This window comes from Miniopterus natalensis, chromosome 9 (genome assembly GCF_054644295.1).
Source record: "Miniopterus natalensis isolate mMinNat1 chromosome 9, mMinNat1.hap1, whole genome shotgun sequence".
Classification (NCBI taxonomy): Eukaryota; Metazoa; Chordata; class Mammalia; order Chiroptera; family Miniopteridae; genus Miniopterus; species Miniopterus natalensis.
In genome coordinates this window covers 13,377,698-13,394,266 of record NC_142089.1, presented here as the reverse complement: position 1 = coordinate 13,394,266, position 16,569 = coordinate 13,377,698, and the positions used below count along the sequence as shown (strand labels likewise).

Sequence of the window (16,569 nt, the reverse complement as noted above, 5' to 3'; positions counted from 1 at the left end):
CCCAGACCTAGAAACTCCACAGAGTTCAGCAGTAGAGTCAAAATCTGATTTCTCCTTTTGTAAAAAATCTAAATTCTCCAAAAAGTTTTTTTTTAAGAGATTACACTTTTGGTAAAAAAAGGAAAGGATTCAGAGGATAAATGAGATATGTGAGGGACTTTAAAAACAGAACTACATGATATGATTATGTACAAAAAATTGGCTATAAAGATACACATCACAATATTGTTTAATAGCTAAATTTTGGACCTCTAAATGACTACAAACAGTGGATTAATAATGATAACAACAAACAATGAAAATCTGCAATCATAAAAATGCTATAGAATATTTTAATATAAAATATTAGCACTCAATAAACATGAAAGAATGAACCTTTGGTATTTTATTTCGAATTATCCATGTTCAAAATTTTCATTAAAATATACTACAAAATAAATTTCTTTTAAAATTATATACTCAGCAACATGTTGCAACGGTGAAAAGTTAACATTCAAAACTCTTCTCTTTGGCTGTCCTAAAATAAATATCAAGTATCTGAATAGTACAAGATACCTTGCTTATTATTGAAATTTTTCCTTACCATTTCAATGCACAGCTGCCTTAAATATGATAAAGGCAAATTCTAACTGAGAATAGTTCTGTATTTGTTTTATTTTATACACAACAAACAAAACCTTCCCTTTATCTTTCATGTTGTTCATCTAGAAACTTTATTTTCTAGTCAAAGAATTCACTTTTGAAATGGTTTTGATTTTTCTGGTACATTGCCCCCACTGTCACTGAAAATTTCTATCGGCATCATTTATATTTGTTGTCTAATAAACTGCTTCTAATTGTGAGAATTTAATTATCTGGATCTGACTCTGAAATTTCAACTTTGAAGCTGAAAAGGTCTCAACTTTCTGTCTGGGCCTAAACACCCAAGACTAAGGCTACTTTAGTACATAAAATAAATCTGGACTAGATTGTACATCACTTCTAAGACACACACCCACTTTACAGACGAGAACAACTTGAACCTGGTCCTCAGTTATACAATCTGAAGGTTCTAGACCTCTAAACCAATCTGTTATTAAGTTTAGATCAATGGCTATCTAAGTAAGCGGCTACTCAAAAAACCCAAATTACATGTCTCAAGTTCAATAACTGAATATTATTTTTATCTCTGGTATTTTACCATGATATAATATAGAACATGACACCAGAGACAATCCTCTATGTGTTTCTATCCCCAGACTACGCATACCAATTTGCCCAAAAACAAACACTAAGAGATACTTGCTGAATTAATGAGTTATTTCCTGTATAACAAGATTTGTGTTAGGTGGGAGATATAAAAGATAAAGAAAATAGTCCCTGATCCCTGATTTCCTGGAATTCAACATTCTAGCCTGGAACAAAGATATGATGAAAAAACGATTCGGAGGCGTGGCAGAACATGCAAACACACAAAGTGCTCCAGAGGGAGGAAGGATTAGCTCTACTATGGTTCAGAGAAGGAGTCAGAAGCTATTTGAACTCAACTTAGGAGGGCAACTTTTTACAGTTAATTGTGTTCCAAAATATTTGTAGTAAAACATGCCATAAAGGCATCTATCTCCTCCTCCTCCTCAGAAGCACAGCACACTCCTGAGAGCCTGAATGTTTCAGGCCCATTTGCAAAGGGCTGTCTCTGAGAAGGAGGCACAAAAGCTGAAAACAGTTACTTAACAACGCTTCTGGAGGGGTTTTTCAAAGTCCTTATTGGAGAACATGTGCTTTGGCCATAAACAGATTTATTCCTTCATTCTGTTCTACAAGATCTATAACCAATCAATTAGAAGAATCCTATTACCACTTGACCACACTGAGATCTGACTTAAAAACAAAATAAACCAAGAAAATACTAAGTAAAACATATGTTTCTTACACTAGACAACAAGAGTCTAGCCTCACAGTAGTAAAAATGTGTGAAAAAGATTTAGGGACAAAAACAACTTTAAAAAAAAGAAAGAAAAAAGAACTGGTGATAGGAAAATGACCACAGGGTCAAAAAAACTAAAGAAACTAACATTGACAACCTGCTTCAAAAAGAGGAAAAAGCAACTGCTTATACACAAAGCAGATTTTTTTTTTAAACTTGTTTGTTTTAAAGAAAGATTCCTTGTAAATGGTTTGGGATTTTTGAGGGACAATGGAACGGAGACCATAGGACTAAACAGTTTGGTAAGTGTTTAAGTGAGCCAAAAATTAAAAAAAGAAAAAAGAAAAAAGGAAGAAACAAAAAAACCCAGATCCTAAAGCACTGGCTGATCTCATTAGCTCTGCTTAAGAAACTTTATAGATATGACTTCACTCCTGGATTACACGTCTATATTTAGTTTATACCTAATAAGGATAAAGTCCTGAGCTAACAGCCATTTCCTCTCTCCACAAAAAGAAACTTCCTTGCTTTTTTACTATCAACAATGCAAAGATTAGTAGTATAGGCTCCTCTGAAGCTGAGGTTACACACACACAGAAAAATATTAACAATTTAGTACCTTTTTTTTTAAGTTGGATTGCTCTGACACTTCTAAATTGGAAAAAATCTAAATCAAATATGTGATGGTCAAGTTCCTTAACAAGTTTATAAATAACCCTTTTAAAGTACTTTATAAAATACTAATTAACCAGGCCCCAAAAATGCACAGAGGTGAGGTAATGGAAATTTTACAGTTTCCTTTCCAATGTAACCAAAAGAACTGAAAGCAATCAAACTCATTTAAAGAACCATCTAGGCGTACTGGTTGTTAGTATGTTTTAGAAATATCTTTCAACAGTCACAGAATTTTTTTTTCAGGGTGAATGAAAAGAGAAAATAGTAAAAACAAAACTCTGGTAGATAAAAATTCAACTTTCAAATAGAGAAAAAGAATATACATATACACATAAAAAACCTCTTAATGGTTAAGTTAGGCCCCAGATCACAAAGGCCTTGGTGCAAATTCCAATATTGCTACTTACTAGCCCTGCGACCACACACAAGCAATGAGCTCGGCAAGCCTCATGTGTAAAATAGTATTGACAGCACCTATTTCGCGGTGTATATGAGGATTAAATTAGCTAACATACGTAAAGGGTTTGGCACATGTGTTCTGGTGCCTGGACCACAATGTGCACTCAGTACTACCTATTACCTTATGATTATTATTCTGACTTTAACAGAAAACGTACTATTCATTTTTATGTATCAATGTACTCTTATATAGGAATAAATTAAGTACTTTCAAGAAGCTTATAACATTATCATAAAATGAAGGATTTTAAAGTCATTTTATGATCCTTACATCATCTATCAATTATAGCCATGCTCAATTTCTAAATTTATCATCATTCCATTGTGGATTAAGGTGAAAAAAATCTTTTCACCTTAGAAATAAATTAGGGTCTAGAAATAAATTAGGAATTAGGAGACTTCAACTCTTCCTACGTTTACCCCTCAAAAATTACTAAGCATAAAACCTATAAACCTACACTAGTTCAATTTCTTCTGCTACAAATTAAAAAGAAAGAACCTAATCTCTCCTGCATTTCCCCTAAAGAAGTCATTACATAAATGCCCGTTAATATATGACCAGTTCAACTTTATGAGGGAAGGCCATAAAAATCAAGGAATAGTGAAATGTAGTAGCACAGGGAGCTAAGTGAAATATATACGCCAAAAACTGTAATTCAAAAGAACTTCTACAGCCCTGGGTGGTGTGACTCAGTGGATAAAGCATCGGTCTTGGATTCGATTCCCAGTCAAGGGCACATACCTGGGTTGCGAGTTCGATCCCTGGCCCTGGTAGTTCATGCGGGAGGCAACCAATCAATGTGTCTCTCTCATATCTCCCCCCCCCGCCTTCCTTACTCTATTGGAAAAAATATCCTTGGGTGAGGATTAACAAATAAATTAAATTAAATAAATCTTTTAAAAAAAAGTCTGCAGAACCACTAGATCCTACATGCCATAGATTATCAACTTCTTTGTGATCTCACAAAAAAGTAGGGGAGGGGAAGTTGGAAAGAAAAAAGAAACAAGAAAAACATTCCTGTTAATAATGGACTCTCAGCTTTAGCTACAAGTCCAGAAAGAGCTGCTGAGGCAGATGGTCTAAGATGGCAGAGTCCAACCCGACTATCCTTTAGTTACCTAATAAGTGTCAGATGGATCATGGTTCACTAAAGTTAATTCGGGAATAAATTCAGGTCTAATCTTGGAATTTTTTTGCACTAAACCTGCTCTTTTGATAAAAAATGGAAAGTTCCCCACCTGTTTGTAGGGACAGCCTGGCAGATGCTTCTTTTAGTTCCACTTGGAGACTGAAACCACATATATTGAATATATAAAATAATCATGGGCCAATAGAGTCTTAACTCAGCATTCCAAAAGGCCCATGGAATAATAAGAAAACAATGTTTACTATATGCCAAATGCTAAGTACTTCTCTTATATTAACTCTTTTAATCTTTACAAAAACCCAAGAGGTAGATACTATTACCCCAGTGGAGACACTAAGGCAGCTAGTGAAAGGCAGAATCAGGATTGAAACACTGTGTACATGGCTCCAGGGACGATGCTCTTAGCCACTACTCTATGAAAAAATGACACTAATATCCACTCTTCCAAATGACAACTCAATTGCCTATTGAAATATTAATTCTAACCATCTTCAACTCTGAAATAGACTATTTAGTGCCTTACACGGGGAATACAGTGACACTTCAAGTGAACAATCATCCCCTGGTTGTGACTTTGGAACCTTTACAAGCAATACCAAGGCAACACCATAATCTAGCACAGGGATCCCTGCTGAGTCTTCAGGCCAGACTGCAACTTTTCATCCTAGTGGCTGTGAAGACACATCCTCAGGGCCAGAACAGAGTTGTAGATTCTATTCTCCCTTCAATCTTTTTTATCTTGCAAGAGGGGAAAAAAAAGTAAATCTGTTCATTTCAATCTAAAATAAGAGTCATTTTCAGGCACCAAATCAAAACAGCAAATATGAACCGAACCTAATGACTTACATCACACTTTCAGCCTATTTCTCTGGCTTCTTATATGAATATTTCTATGAATTTAATCAGCATTTGCTTTTCCCCAATCATATGATATTTTATTTCTTCTTTTCCCACCAGCCGCCTCTGGAATCAACCCTGGGGGGGGGGGGCGGGTTGGAGGTTCTGTATACTCCTTCAGCAAACATTTGATTAAAGATCAAATGAATTAACACAAATAATGCACTTAGCATATTGCCTGGCCCATAGCAAGCACCCCATAAATATCCATGTTATTTTAATTAAGTATGAAATATCTTCTATGTATTTCTTTTATCTCCTGCATTTGGGAAATGCAACAAAAATGTAAGTCAGTGGGACTAAGCATCAATTCTAAATATACAAGCCAGATCTCCCCATCAGTGAATTATGATGACGCATGGGAAATATTTTCCCCTCTAACATGATGGTGTATAGTGTTCCTTCCAACATTATAGCTCTTATGGCTCATACTTTTTTTTTTATAAAAGCCTTTCCTTAACATACATCACCTTCCAGCTACCAGTGGGTTTCTTCTAATTAGCCAGGTGTCCTGTTAGAGTTGGCTTTATTTACACAGTGACCCTACTCTTTCTTCCTGTTCACTCTTCCCCCCCACACACACTCCACTATGGCTTCCCCAGCACAGTCCACCAAAGCCGTTACTAGTAAGGTTCCCAGTGACTTCCAGGCTAATAAATCAAATAGACAGTCATCTCACTTGACACACCTGGCCACTCCTTCCTTCTTAAAACCCTCTCCCAGCTTCTTTGGTACTTCACTCTTACAAGTTTTCGTCTTCTCATTATTGCTCTACCACAATTCCTCCTTGTGCTCCTTTCCCAGCTTCTCCTCCATTACCCAACCCCTAAGTGTGGAAAGTTCCTCAGAATTTGGTCCTGGGTATTTTCCCTACTCTTCTCTCATCCACACTTTAAATACTATGTATCAGCCCAGATAGCAGGGCTCAGCGGTTGGGCATCCACCTATGATCCGGGAGATCACAGTCCAATTCCTGGTAGGGCACATGCCCAGGGTGCAGGAGGCAGCCGATCAATGACTCTCTCATCATTAATGTTTCTCTCTCTCTCTTCCTCTCCTTTCCTCTCTCTGAAATTAATGATAAATAAATGATACTATCTATCAAATCCCAAATTTCTCTACTCTCCCTAGACTTCTTTCTGTGCATCAGATCTCTATATCCAACTTTCTAGTAGACATCTCCACTTGGCACCTCAAACTCAAGTCAAAAATGGAACACTGTCTGCTCCTCCTCTACATTAATAGGAGGCTTTTCCCCAAAATATGTCTTTTATTGATTTCAGAGAGAGGAAGGGAGAGGGGGAGAGAGAGAGAGAAACATTAATGATGAGTCATTGATCGGGTGCCTCCTGCACGCCTCCTACTGGGGATCGAGCCCACAACCCCGGCATGTGCCCTAACTGGGAATCCAGTCTCGATCTCCTGGATCCTAGGTCAATCGATGCTCAATCGCCGAGCCACGCACAGCGGGCAATAAAAGGCATCTTTATCAACAGGTGATTCTAAGTAGAAACCTAAGTCATTTCTCACATGTCTCTCTCACACAAATCCTTCTTTAATACCCTCCCAGTGACTCCACCTTCAAAATTTATCACAAATCCTTTCTCTTCTCTCCATCATCACCCTAATCCAAGCCACCATCATTTCTTGATTGTAATGGCCTCCAACTAGTTTTCATTGTTTCCACTCTTGCCTCTCTTTAATTCATTTTCCACAGAGTGGGCAGAATATTCATCTTAAAATGCAAATCAAGCCATGACGCTCCCCTCCTTAAGCCCTGTTGAGAAATGCTCTTTATACTAAGGATAAAATTCCCACACACACAAGGACCTCTTGTGCAGCCCATCTACTACTCACTCTACACCTCTCTACTCCAGACATACTCTCAATTTGGTGAATTTATCTCTGGCCTTTACATATGCCAATTCCCCCAGCCTGGAATGCTCTACCCCTCATTTTTGTAATACTAGTCATCCTGCATGTAATTTCTCAAAGCCCCCAAGAGCTTTCATCTAAATTGAGATTCCTGCCATTCTGTATCAAGACACCCTGTTCTTGCCTTTAATGTAATTACATACTGTCTTTGTGTATTTCTTTAGCTTAAGTCTCTCCTACTAAACAATTGGTTCCGTGAGTTTGTTTTTTCTTCCCTCAAAAAATTGCACCAAGGTAAAGCAGAGCTCTAGTTGATGCGAGTGTTGTTTAGGAGTTAGCAGCACTGCCCTTACTACACTCTCATTGGACAGTAGTGCAACCCCAAGAAAGGATAGTTCCATGAGTTCTTAACACGTTCAAATTTAACATGTCAAAAACTAAAATTCTGATCGTCTCCCCACCAGAACTAGTTCTTCCCAGCCTTCCCATGTCAGTTAATGGCAATTCCATTATTCTAAGTTGTTCGGAACAAAAAAAATCTCGGAATCACCTTTGACTCCTTTCTCTCATTTTCCACATTCAAACCATCAGGAAACACATCTCCATCTTAGAAATATATCCAGAATCAGACTACTTTTCACCTTAGTCCAAGCCACCATCATCTCATGCATGAATAAACAGCCTCCTTAATTAGCCTCCCCACTTCTGTGTTTGCCTTCCTATGTGCTGTTCTTTGCAAGGCTACCAAATGTCCTGTTAAGTTCTCTATACTCCTTACCCTGCCTCATTTTTCTTCATAGCCCTTATCACTAGTAGACATACATTTATTGTTTGTCTCCCACAATTGCAAATGAACGCCATAATGTTCATGAATATATCCAAGCCACTAGGACAGTATCGTTAAATGACTGCATGAAAGAATATTATTCTAGCAGGCAGAAACTAAAGGCGGGGGGAGAGATTGAAGCAGCCAAAAATATTTCACATGAAGGAAACACCAGCAAAAATCTTCCATGAAGGCAGAGGGGTCCAGGGCATGTTCAGGACCAAACCAGCTAGCACATGAAGTAAATCTGCAGCTGTAGTGGGGGTAAGACTGGAAATACAAATTGGGATCATAATATGAAAGACTTCTAATTCAATAAAGAACTAGAGAAAATAGGGTCCATTTAAGATTTAAGACAAGAAGTATCCAATTTATTTTAAATAGATTAAAATTATAGAATGTGACACATAACTAATTATTGAGGGAAAAGATGAAGTTGTTTTTTACATAAAGGTGATGAAGAGCCATCCTAGCTCATTTTTTAAAAATAATTTATTGATTTTAGAGATAAAAAAATAGTGATTTGTTATTCCACTTATTTATACATTTATTAGTTGCTTCTTGTATGTGCCCTGACCAGAGATCAAATCCACAACCTTGGCATATCAGGAAGACACTCTAACCAACTGAGCGACCCAACAAGGACTGAAAATTTTTCAATTCAGTCTTGGGCATATGTGTATTCAAAGCCAAAATTTCATTTAAGTAACCATCTACTTTTTCTTTTTAATTTAGAGAGGGAGGAAGGGAGAGGGAGAGAGAAAGAAACATCAACGTGAAAGAGGTACATCGATCTGCAGGGACTGAACCCAAAACCTAGGTCTATGACCTGAATGAGTCTCAACCTTCTGGGTGCACAAGATGATGCTCTAACCAACCAACTAAGCCACACCAGCCAGGGTACCACCTTCTTTTTCTCAATTAGACTATGTAGTCTGGTCTCACAGCTACCACGCTTCCCTTTCCCTAAGTAGCACAACAGACTAATTTGGCTGTCTCATTTTTAATGAACTTTCACCCTCATAACCTACTACTTGGTCTCCATGTCCAAAATACAGTAACTGGCTGTTAGAGGAAAACATGCATTAAACTCACAGATCTTTAAAGTTCTTAATTACCTCAGCTCTCAACGAATTGTTTGATATTATACTCAAGGTCTGTTCAGATTCTTTTCTCCTTTCACACATACCAGTAAATCGCTATGCTGCATGGTGGTAAATTTCAGTGCTTAAATTATTACAGATGATTGACATTTTTACAACTCTATTACAATGAAAACTAAATCCTTTTCATAAGAGGGAATTATATTCACATGTAAAGTTGGAAGTAATAATTTTATTACAAAAAAGGGGGGGGAACCTGTTCTACTCCTTGCTTACTTACAATCACACTGCATTCAGCTTCAAGCAAAGCAAATAAATAAATAAATAAATAAATCTATGAGACAAAATATATGCATGATGAACCTGGCCCTGGTTCTAATATCGTTACTTCTTCAAAATATTACCGTTAAAATTTAAGATGCTCCAAGTCCAAAAAAAAAGGATGTTCCTAGTCCGTCTTTGGCATAGCTATCAGATATAGTCTTATTTACTTACATTGAATTGCTATTTTCAAAACTAACTAATACAGTCTCCTGGTTTTATATTTTAAATAAAGGAAAGTAACAAACCAAATAAGGGTAGTTGATATCCTTTGTACCAATACTTGGTACTTAGCATTGAGGGACAGAAGTCAAGTCTCAAAAAAAGACAACAGGGTTAAAAGTTCCAAGAACATTCACAAACTGATGCCCTGAATTAAATTTAGATTTCTGTTAAATCATACTTGGATGGTTTGTAATCATGACCTAAATGTTATTTTCCTCCAGAAACTTCCTTTCCACTCTACAACGGTCCCTAAAACGGGCAAACGCATCCTAACTCACTCCCTTACTTGATCGAAATCTTAATTCCTGTCTTAATCACACTTGCCATCCTGCCTAACGTATTTCCCTTTTATGGACTCGCTAATTCCCTATTCAGGAGAACCAGTGAGGCTCCCCAGCTCTAACGAAACAGGAAGGGGGAAAGTCTTGCTCATGAACCTTTAACTAGCTTCCAGGCAACTCCGTAAGCATCCTTCCAACCACATGTGACTTTTAGGGACAGCCAGCTCCTCCACATTGCCTCTTTTCTATTATTATTCAGACTGTGTTAGGCTTCTCATGTGCTCATTCCCTTGGCTCAGAAGTCTCCTGTTTCTTTTCCATTTTGGGTCTCTTTCTCTCAGATTTTTACATTTAACCAAAATTATCATCTTCGCCTTTGTTAAGAGTAGCATCGTTAGGTCTTTACACAAAACTTAGCAAGAACAGAGTTTTCATTAACTTCACATTTTTACATTCATTTCTATCTGCTGAATTTTCCTCTCTGAGAACCTCAAATCAAGAGCAAACCAATTACATCCAAGGTAATACTATGTTAAGTTAGTTTCTGTTCAATTATTAAAACAAAGTTTTCAGCATTATTTCCTATAGAAAATTTATTTCATTTGTCTGTGTTTTTTAAAAAGAGGAAGTTGAAGCCTACTTGAAACAAAACATGGAGAATTCTCACTTTGTACTGACAAAACAGTAAGCGTTTGCCCATCTGTATGATCCATTCACACCTTCCCAAATCCACTGGGAAGTTATCGGACAGCTGTTGAATAGGGAAGTGTTCGGAGAATAAACAAGGCTAGGAAAATTTTATGTATTAGCAAATATCTAAGTTAGGTTTTAAAAGTCTCATTCTCGACTTTTAAATAATTTGTCTCCCTGGCACTAGGAACTTAATTCATTCCTGGTTCCTTCTTCCTTCAAAATATCAATCTACCTATTGCTTCCCGGCATAAGGAGTTTACAAATGATGTCACAACTAACACTGTCATTCTTGGCTATTCCCAATCCACCTACATCATCCACTTTTTCAAGATCAAGTTCAAACCTACTTCCATCTTTACAAACCACCTCTTAGCTCAACTTAATGTGAACCACACTTGATTCCTTAAGCATGTACCATCTCATGTATTGTTTTCAATAAAATTTATATACCTAGAGATAGGAAATGTTTACTAATTTCTTATATCTCCCATAGTACTTAACAGTATTATGCACTTAGCTCATGCCAGTAAAGTCACAGATAATCAGACAGAAGTGACTTTAATGATCATCTAGCCCAAATCTTTCTTCTATACCTTTCTTATGTGAATTATGCTTGACAACCAGAATGCCACCATTTACTTTATTTAGAAAAATGGTTCTTAACCCTTGGGTTAGGAATCTGGAGGGGAGGGGGGAACACGACTTACAGAGAACTTTTATGTAATTTCAAGAATTTATAGAATCCCTGAATCCTATTATAGTAATGAAGCCTTTTTTTTAAATCCTCACCCAAGGATATTTTTTTTAATTGATTTTAGAGAGAAAGTGGGTGGGGGAGAGAGAAACATCGATGTTTGAGAGAAATATCGATCAGTTGCTTCCCAGGGCACCTAGATGTGTGCCCTGATGGGGAATCGAACCTATAATCTTTTTGGTGTATGGGACAACGCTCAACCAACTGAGCCACCCAGCCAGGCGGAGCCCACATTTAAGAATAATATACTATCATCCACAACAAAAATAGGTGTTCATTGTGTGCCAAACACTATTTTAAAGCTTTACATAGGGTAGTACATGACTAGATCACGTTTTCCAGCATTCCTTGCAGTTAGATGAAACTATGTGATTAAGTTCTCCCCAGTGGAATATGAAAGTAAGTGACAGGCAGAACTTGTGGGCTGCAACTCTTAAGAGAAATGTGCCTCCTCCACACTCTCCACCTCTCACAGGCTACCACCAGGACTTCTCAGCCAACCAGCTTTGACTACTCAGAAGACTGATGTAAAAACAAGCTGGAAAGAGCCTTAATCCCTATCAACTCTGAGGAAAGCCACCCCAACATCTAGGACATCTGAACTGGACTGCTAGGCAAGAAAGAACATAAACTCCATCTTATTTGAACCATTGTTTGGGGTGGATTATTTAATTATAGCATCTTAAACTCCCCTAATTAATACATATAGATTACCAGTTAATCCCCTCAGCAATCGTACAAATTTGTTATTATTATCCTGATATTAGAGGTCAGGAAAAAAAGGTACTAAGAACTTATGAAATTTGCCTGACACTCCTGGAAGCCAGATCCAAGCCAAGCAATCTGGCTCCAGGGTCCAAGCACATTAGAAACCCTGCCAAATATCTCAAAAGAAACAGCTATTCTTAGGTGTTAAGCCACTCTGCACAAGATTTATTTTTTTTACAACCACCTCCCGAATTTCTTATTGACTAGTAGGGGGATGTGCAAATAAATATGTACATTCAAAAATGACACATAATTAGCATTTACTTGCTTACTGTGTACTAGTCACTGTTCTATGCCACATATATTAACTAATTTAATCCCATGACGTTGGTTTATTAATATCTCAACTGTGCAGATGCTGCAGAGAAACATTTAGGCAATATGTCTTGAAACACACAATTAGTAATTGAACAAATTGGATTAGAAACCCAAGCAGCAGTCAGACAAGACCTTAGGCCCTTACAAGGGTCTGAACTTCACCCTATTGGTTGGTGGTTCCCAAGTGGGGCTGGTGTTATCAAAATATATGTACCTACCAAGTCCCTCAGGGTTGAGGAAGTGGGTATCCCCTCTGTTGAGGATGACTGCCTTTGTAAGTAAGCCTCTTTGCTACTGGAAAGGTTCCTAGCCTATCAGTGTTGAGGTAAACGAACATACAAAAATAGACAACTGCTATTATACAGGAGATGGGGAGTCACTGGGCTTATGGGCAAATAATTCCAAAAACAATACTCCCCAGGAAGGGAAATGTAGCTTTGAGTCCAGTCACACTAGTTGGAAAGGTCCTAGCCTATTTCTCTTAAATTTAAAGCTACCTAAACAAGTAGGCTCAATGTTTTTCACTCATGTGCTTTAAGTTGAGATAATAGTTTTCTGCTACAGAAACCTTTTAGCAGAATAATTAACACGGTTTAAAATACTACACTGGAGAACCATGGCCTCTGCCCCCTCACTACTTTCAAAATAACTATATTTACAAGGGTATTTCCCCCATTTGCATTTTCCACACTGTTTTGAGAAGAAATGAAAAACATTCTTTATAATTTATCTGCCACCCCCCCCCCCCTTTTTTCCTTTGAAACAACTATCTTGGTTTACATTAGCACAAAGTTTGCCTAAACTGAATCACAGGGCAACAGAAAACATTTCATCTCATACCTCAGAAACAAGGAAAATAAATCTCCAAGAGGTAAAACGACTTGCCCAGAGTAACTAAGCCAGTGAGTAGAGAGCTGTGACTTGAACCCTGGTTCTCTGCCACCAGGGCCGGTGACAAAGGCTTACAACTAGTGGTAAACGGATGCTTTTAGCTCATTCACAAACATTTTTTATCATTATAAGGAATATAATCTCCACATCTAATCCATAGTTTCACAGCTATTACTACTTAAAGATAAGCTGTTTTTTAAAAAGTGACTTGTAGCCCAGCCGGGCATGGCTCAGCGGTTGAGCATCGACCTAGGATACTGGCGATCAGGGTTCGATTCCCGGTCAGGGCACATGCCCGGGTTGTGGGCTGCAGCCGATCAATGGTTCTCTCATCATTGATGTTTCTATCTCTCTCTCTCCCTCTCCCTTCCTCTCTCTGAAATCATAAAGATATATTTTTTAAAAAAATAAAATTAAAATAAAAAGTGACTTGTAGAGCCCTGGCTGAGTGACTCAGCTGGTTGGAGCATCATCCTTTACACCTAAAGTTGCAGGTTCAATCCCTGGTCGGGGCACCTACGGAAGGCAACCAATCGATATTTCTCTCTCAAGTTCTCTCCTCCTTCCTCTATCTCTAAAATCAATTTTTTAAAAAAAACATCCTTGGGTGAGGAGTAAAAAAACAAAAAAAGTAAGTTGTATTTAGTAAATAATATCACAATACCCATCTAACACAAATATGGAAAGTTGGGAAGGGGGTATGCAAATGACTCAGATTTGCAAAACAATGCTTCTTGTGCCTCTCCTACTAATTTAAGGGTTGAATTAATAGTAAGCAGGGCCCTGGCCAGTGTGGCTCAGTTGGATGGGCGTCCTCCCATGCACCTAAAGGTTGATGGTTGATTCCTGGTCAGGGTACATGCCCAGGTTTTGCCCCCAGTAGGGGGCGTGCAAGAGGCAGCCAATCAATATTTCTCTGGCTCCCTCTCCCTTCCTCTATCCCTAAAAATCAATAAAAATATAGATTTTTTTTAAATTAGCAAGCAGGTCATTAAGGATTAACCTCTTCCTCTCTAATTCATATACTTCATTTTTTCTTGTCTTATTGTATTGGCTAGGATCTCCAGTACAATACTGAAAAGAAACCATTACTGACAGTATCCTTATCAGATTCTAAATTTAATGCTACTTCTAAAGTTTCACCATTAAGCATCATGTTTTTTTAGATTTTTAGTAGATACACTGTTTCTGAGTAATGGAAATTTCTTCCTATTCCTAGCTCAGTAAAAAAATTTTTAACACTAATCTCTAACCCACCCTTCACCATTCTCCATGCCACCTTCCACTCCTCTTCCTTTCTCTTATTTCAGCTTCCTTTCTACATTCTCTGCACCTCAGAGTACTCTACCTGCCACCCAAAGTAACTGAGACTCTTTTAAAATATTCTGGGTTTCTATACCTATCTCCTGTTTCAGTTCCCTAGAGCAAAATGTTTCTAAAACTGATAACCTAGAGAAAAATCCTAAAACAGACACTATTTTGATCACTTACAGACCAGTTCTCTCCATGCCTCAAACACAACCTTCAATGTCTTCCCTTAGTTAAACTACTCAGGGGGGAAAGATGAACAAAATTGTCCTGGATTTCTGTTAACTTTTCTTCAGAGCATGGCTCTGAATGAGTCTGCTGAAGTAAGTAACTAAGAGAACCTAGAGGATTTTAAAGAAGTTTTGAGGAACGCAGCTGGATCCAGATGTTGCTAACTTCTACTCTCTCCTTTGCGCAAATAATATTAAAGAAAAAAAAAGGAAAGGGACAGGGGTAGTATTTGTCAGCAAATAAAGCAGTTCCAGGATATAAAAACTGAAGAGACCAGAAGGGGAAATCAACCCTTTAAAGCCCAAACAAGTTATGATTTCTTTCCCTCATCAGTTTTTCTTTCAAAACAAAAGAGCACACACAATCTTTCCCGAGGCAGCGACCGAGGGGAGCAGCCAAAATGTTGCATCATACAAAACATTCCGCGTTTGAGAAACAAGAAAACCAGATGGTGGTAAAACACCTAAAACAGGAAAACCCAAGTTGGGAATCTCGGGCTTTTCCGGAAGCCCAGGAATGTCTGCTTTTTAAAAAAAAAAATTAAGATTGCATGGAAAATGAAAGTTAGCTTCATCCCATCGGGGAGAGAAATGTTCTTTCAGAAAGCGTCCAAAGTAGTTCAGTTCATCTCACCACTGGCTCGAGCTTCTGCTCCCCGGCTGGGGGTGGGACCCGAGGGCCGAGGGGTGGGATGGGGGCCCGGGGCCCAGCGCCCGGGCGGGGATGGGTGACAGGACCCACCCCCGCCCTGGTCCTGGGGACCTCTGGGGCCGGAGGGGGACCACGGTGTGGCGTCTGCCGGAGCCCGCAGGGCTGGAGGCGGTGACCGCCGCCCCGGAGTGCTAGCTTTCGGGGGTCCCGGTCCCTCCCTGGCTCCCTGGACCGACCTCGGCGGCGGGAAGGCGCGGGCGGGCCGGAGACAATGGGCCGGGGGCGCGGGAGCAGCCCCGGGTGCTGGGCGCCACGCGGGGGCGCCGCGGGGGCGTGGGGGCTGAAGAGCGCCCCGCGCCCGGGGCCGCCGCCCCCCGCAGCCCGGCGGCCGCCCGGGACTCAGAGGGGCGGGCCGGCGGGCGAGCGCTCACCTTGACGAAAAGCTCAATGATGGGCTCTTTGTCTTCCTCCTTCAGCCCGTTCAGCGGCATCGACAACGCCATGGCCGGGTCGACTAGGCTCCGCGGACACCGGTGGGGCGACTGCTTCTGCTCCGGGGATGCTCTGGTGGGGACTCGCCGCGCCTTCCCGGACAGTCCCGGCGTGGAGCTCGCCTCCGCCTCGGCGCCTCAGCACTTCTTCACGCCTCGAGCGCGACTCTGGGGCGGCCGCAGCCGTAGCGGCTTCAAGCCACGGGGCGGGGCCCGAGGGCGGGGCCCCGTTGGGGGCGGGGCCAAGGCCCTGAGTGATCTCTCAGGGAGGAACGAGACCGCCGGGCCTCGGGGGCGTGGCCTCGGGCGGGAGAGGAAAGAAGACCGCGCGGGCTCGCGAACGCAGCTCAGAGGGCGTGGCCCGGGGCGGGGGCGTGGCCTAGGCCGGGCTGGGGCGGGACCCGGAGCCACGCCTCCCGAAGCGGTGCAAAGGAAAGTCCCGCAGGGATCGGAGCCTGACACCGCCTCCCGCCGCAGCGCGGGCGGGGCCCCGCAGCTGCTGCTGGCGTCGTGCCAGGTGACCTCACGCCTGCAGCCCGCCCGGGGAGCGGAGCAGGCGCTTCCTGCCGCCTCCCTGGCTGCAGCCTCAGGACTCGTTGCCCTTTCCCGAGGCGACCGCGTCTCCAACTCGCTCTTAGTTAGAGCTGCCTTTTCCCCGACAACTTTTTGGGAAGTTTTCTTCCCCTTAGAAATCCTTTTTTTCGCCTCTCCTATCGACGTCTTCGTTTTTCCCTTTGATTCTCTTGTC

General features: G+C 40.4%; 1 protein-coding gene and 1 non-coding gene across 2 annotated transcripts in view; both read right to left on the bottom strand.

Moving 5' to 3' along the window:
* The window catches only part of CLIC4 (CLIC family member 4), a 51,388-nt gene extending 35,481 nt beyond the window's left edge, over positions 1-15,907 (bottom strand). The window contains exon 1 of the mRNA XM_016216291.2: positions 15,762-15,907. Within this exon, the coding sequence (XP_016071777.1) occupies positions 15,762-15,833 (72 nt within the window). The 5' untranslated portion in view covers positions 15,834-15,907. The remainder of the gene's footprint in view (positions 1-15,761) is intronic.
* Positions 7,234-7,356, bottom strand: LOC148092351 (U4atac minor spliceosomal RNA). Its single transcript, XR_015715117.1, has one exon. It is a non-coding gene; the product is annotated as a U4atac minor spliceosomal RNA (small nuclear RNA).
* Positions 15,908-16,569: the final 662 nt, after the last annotated feature.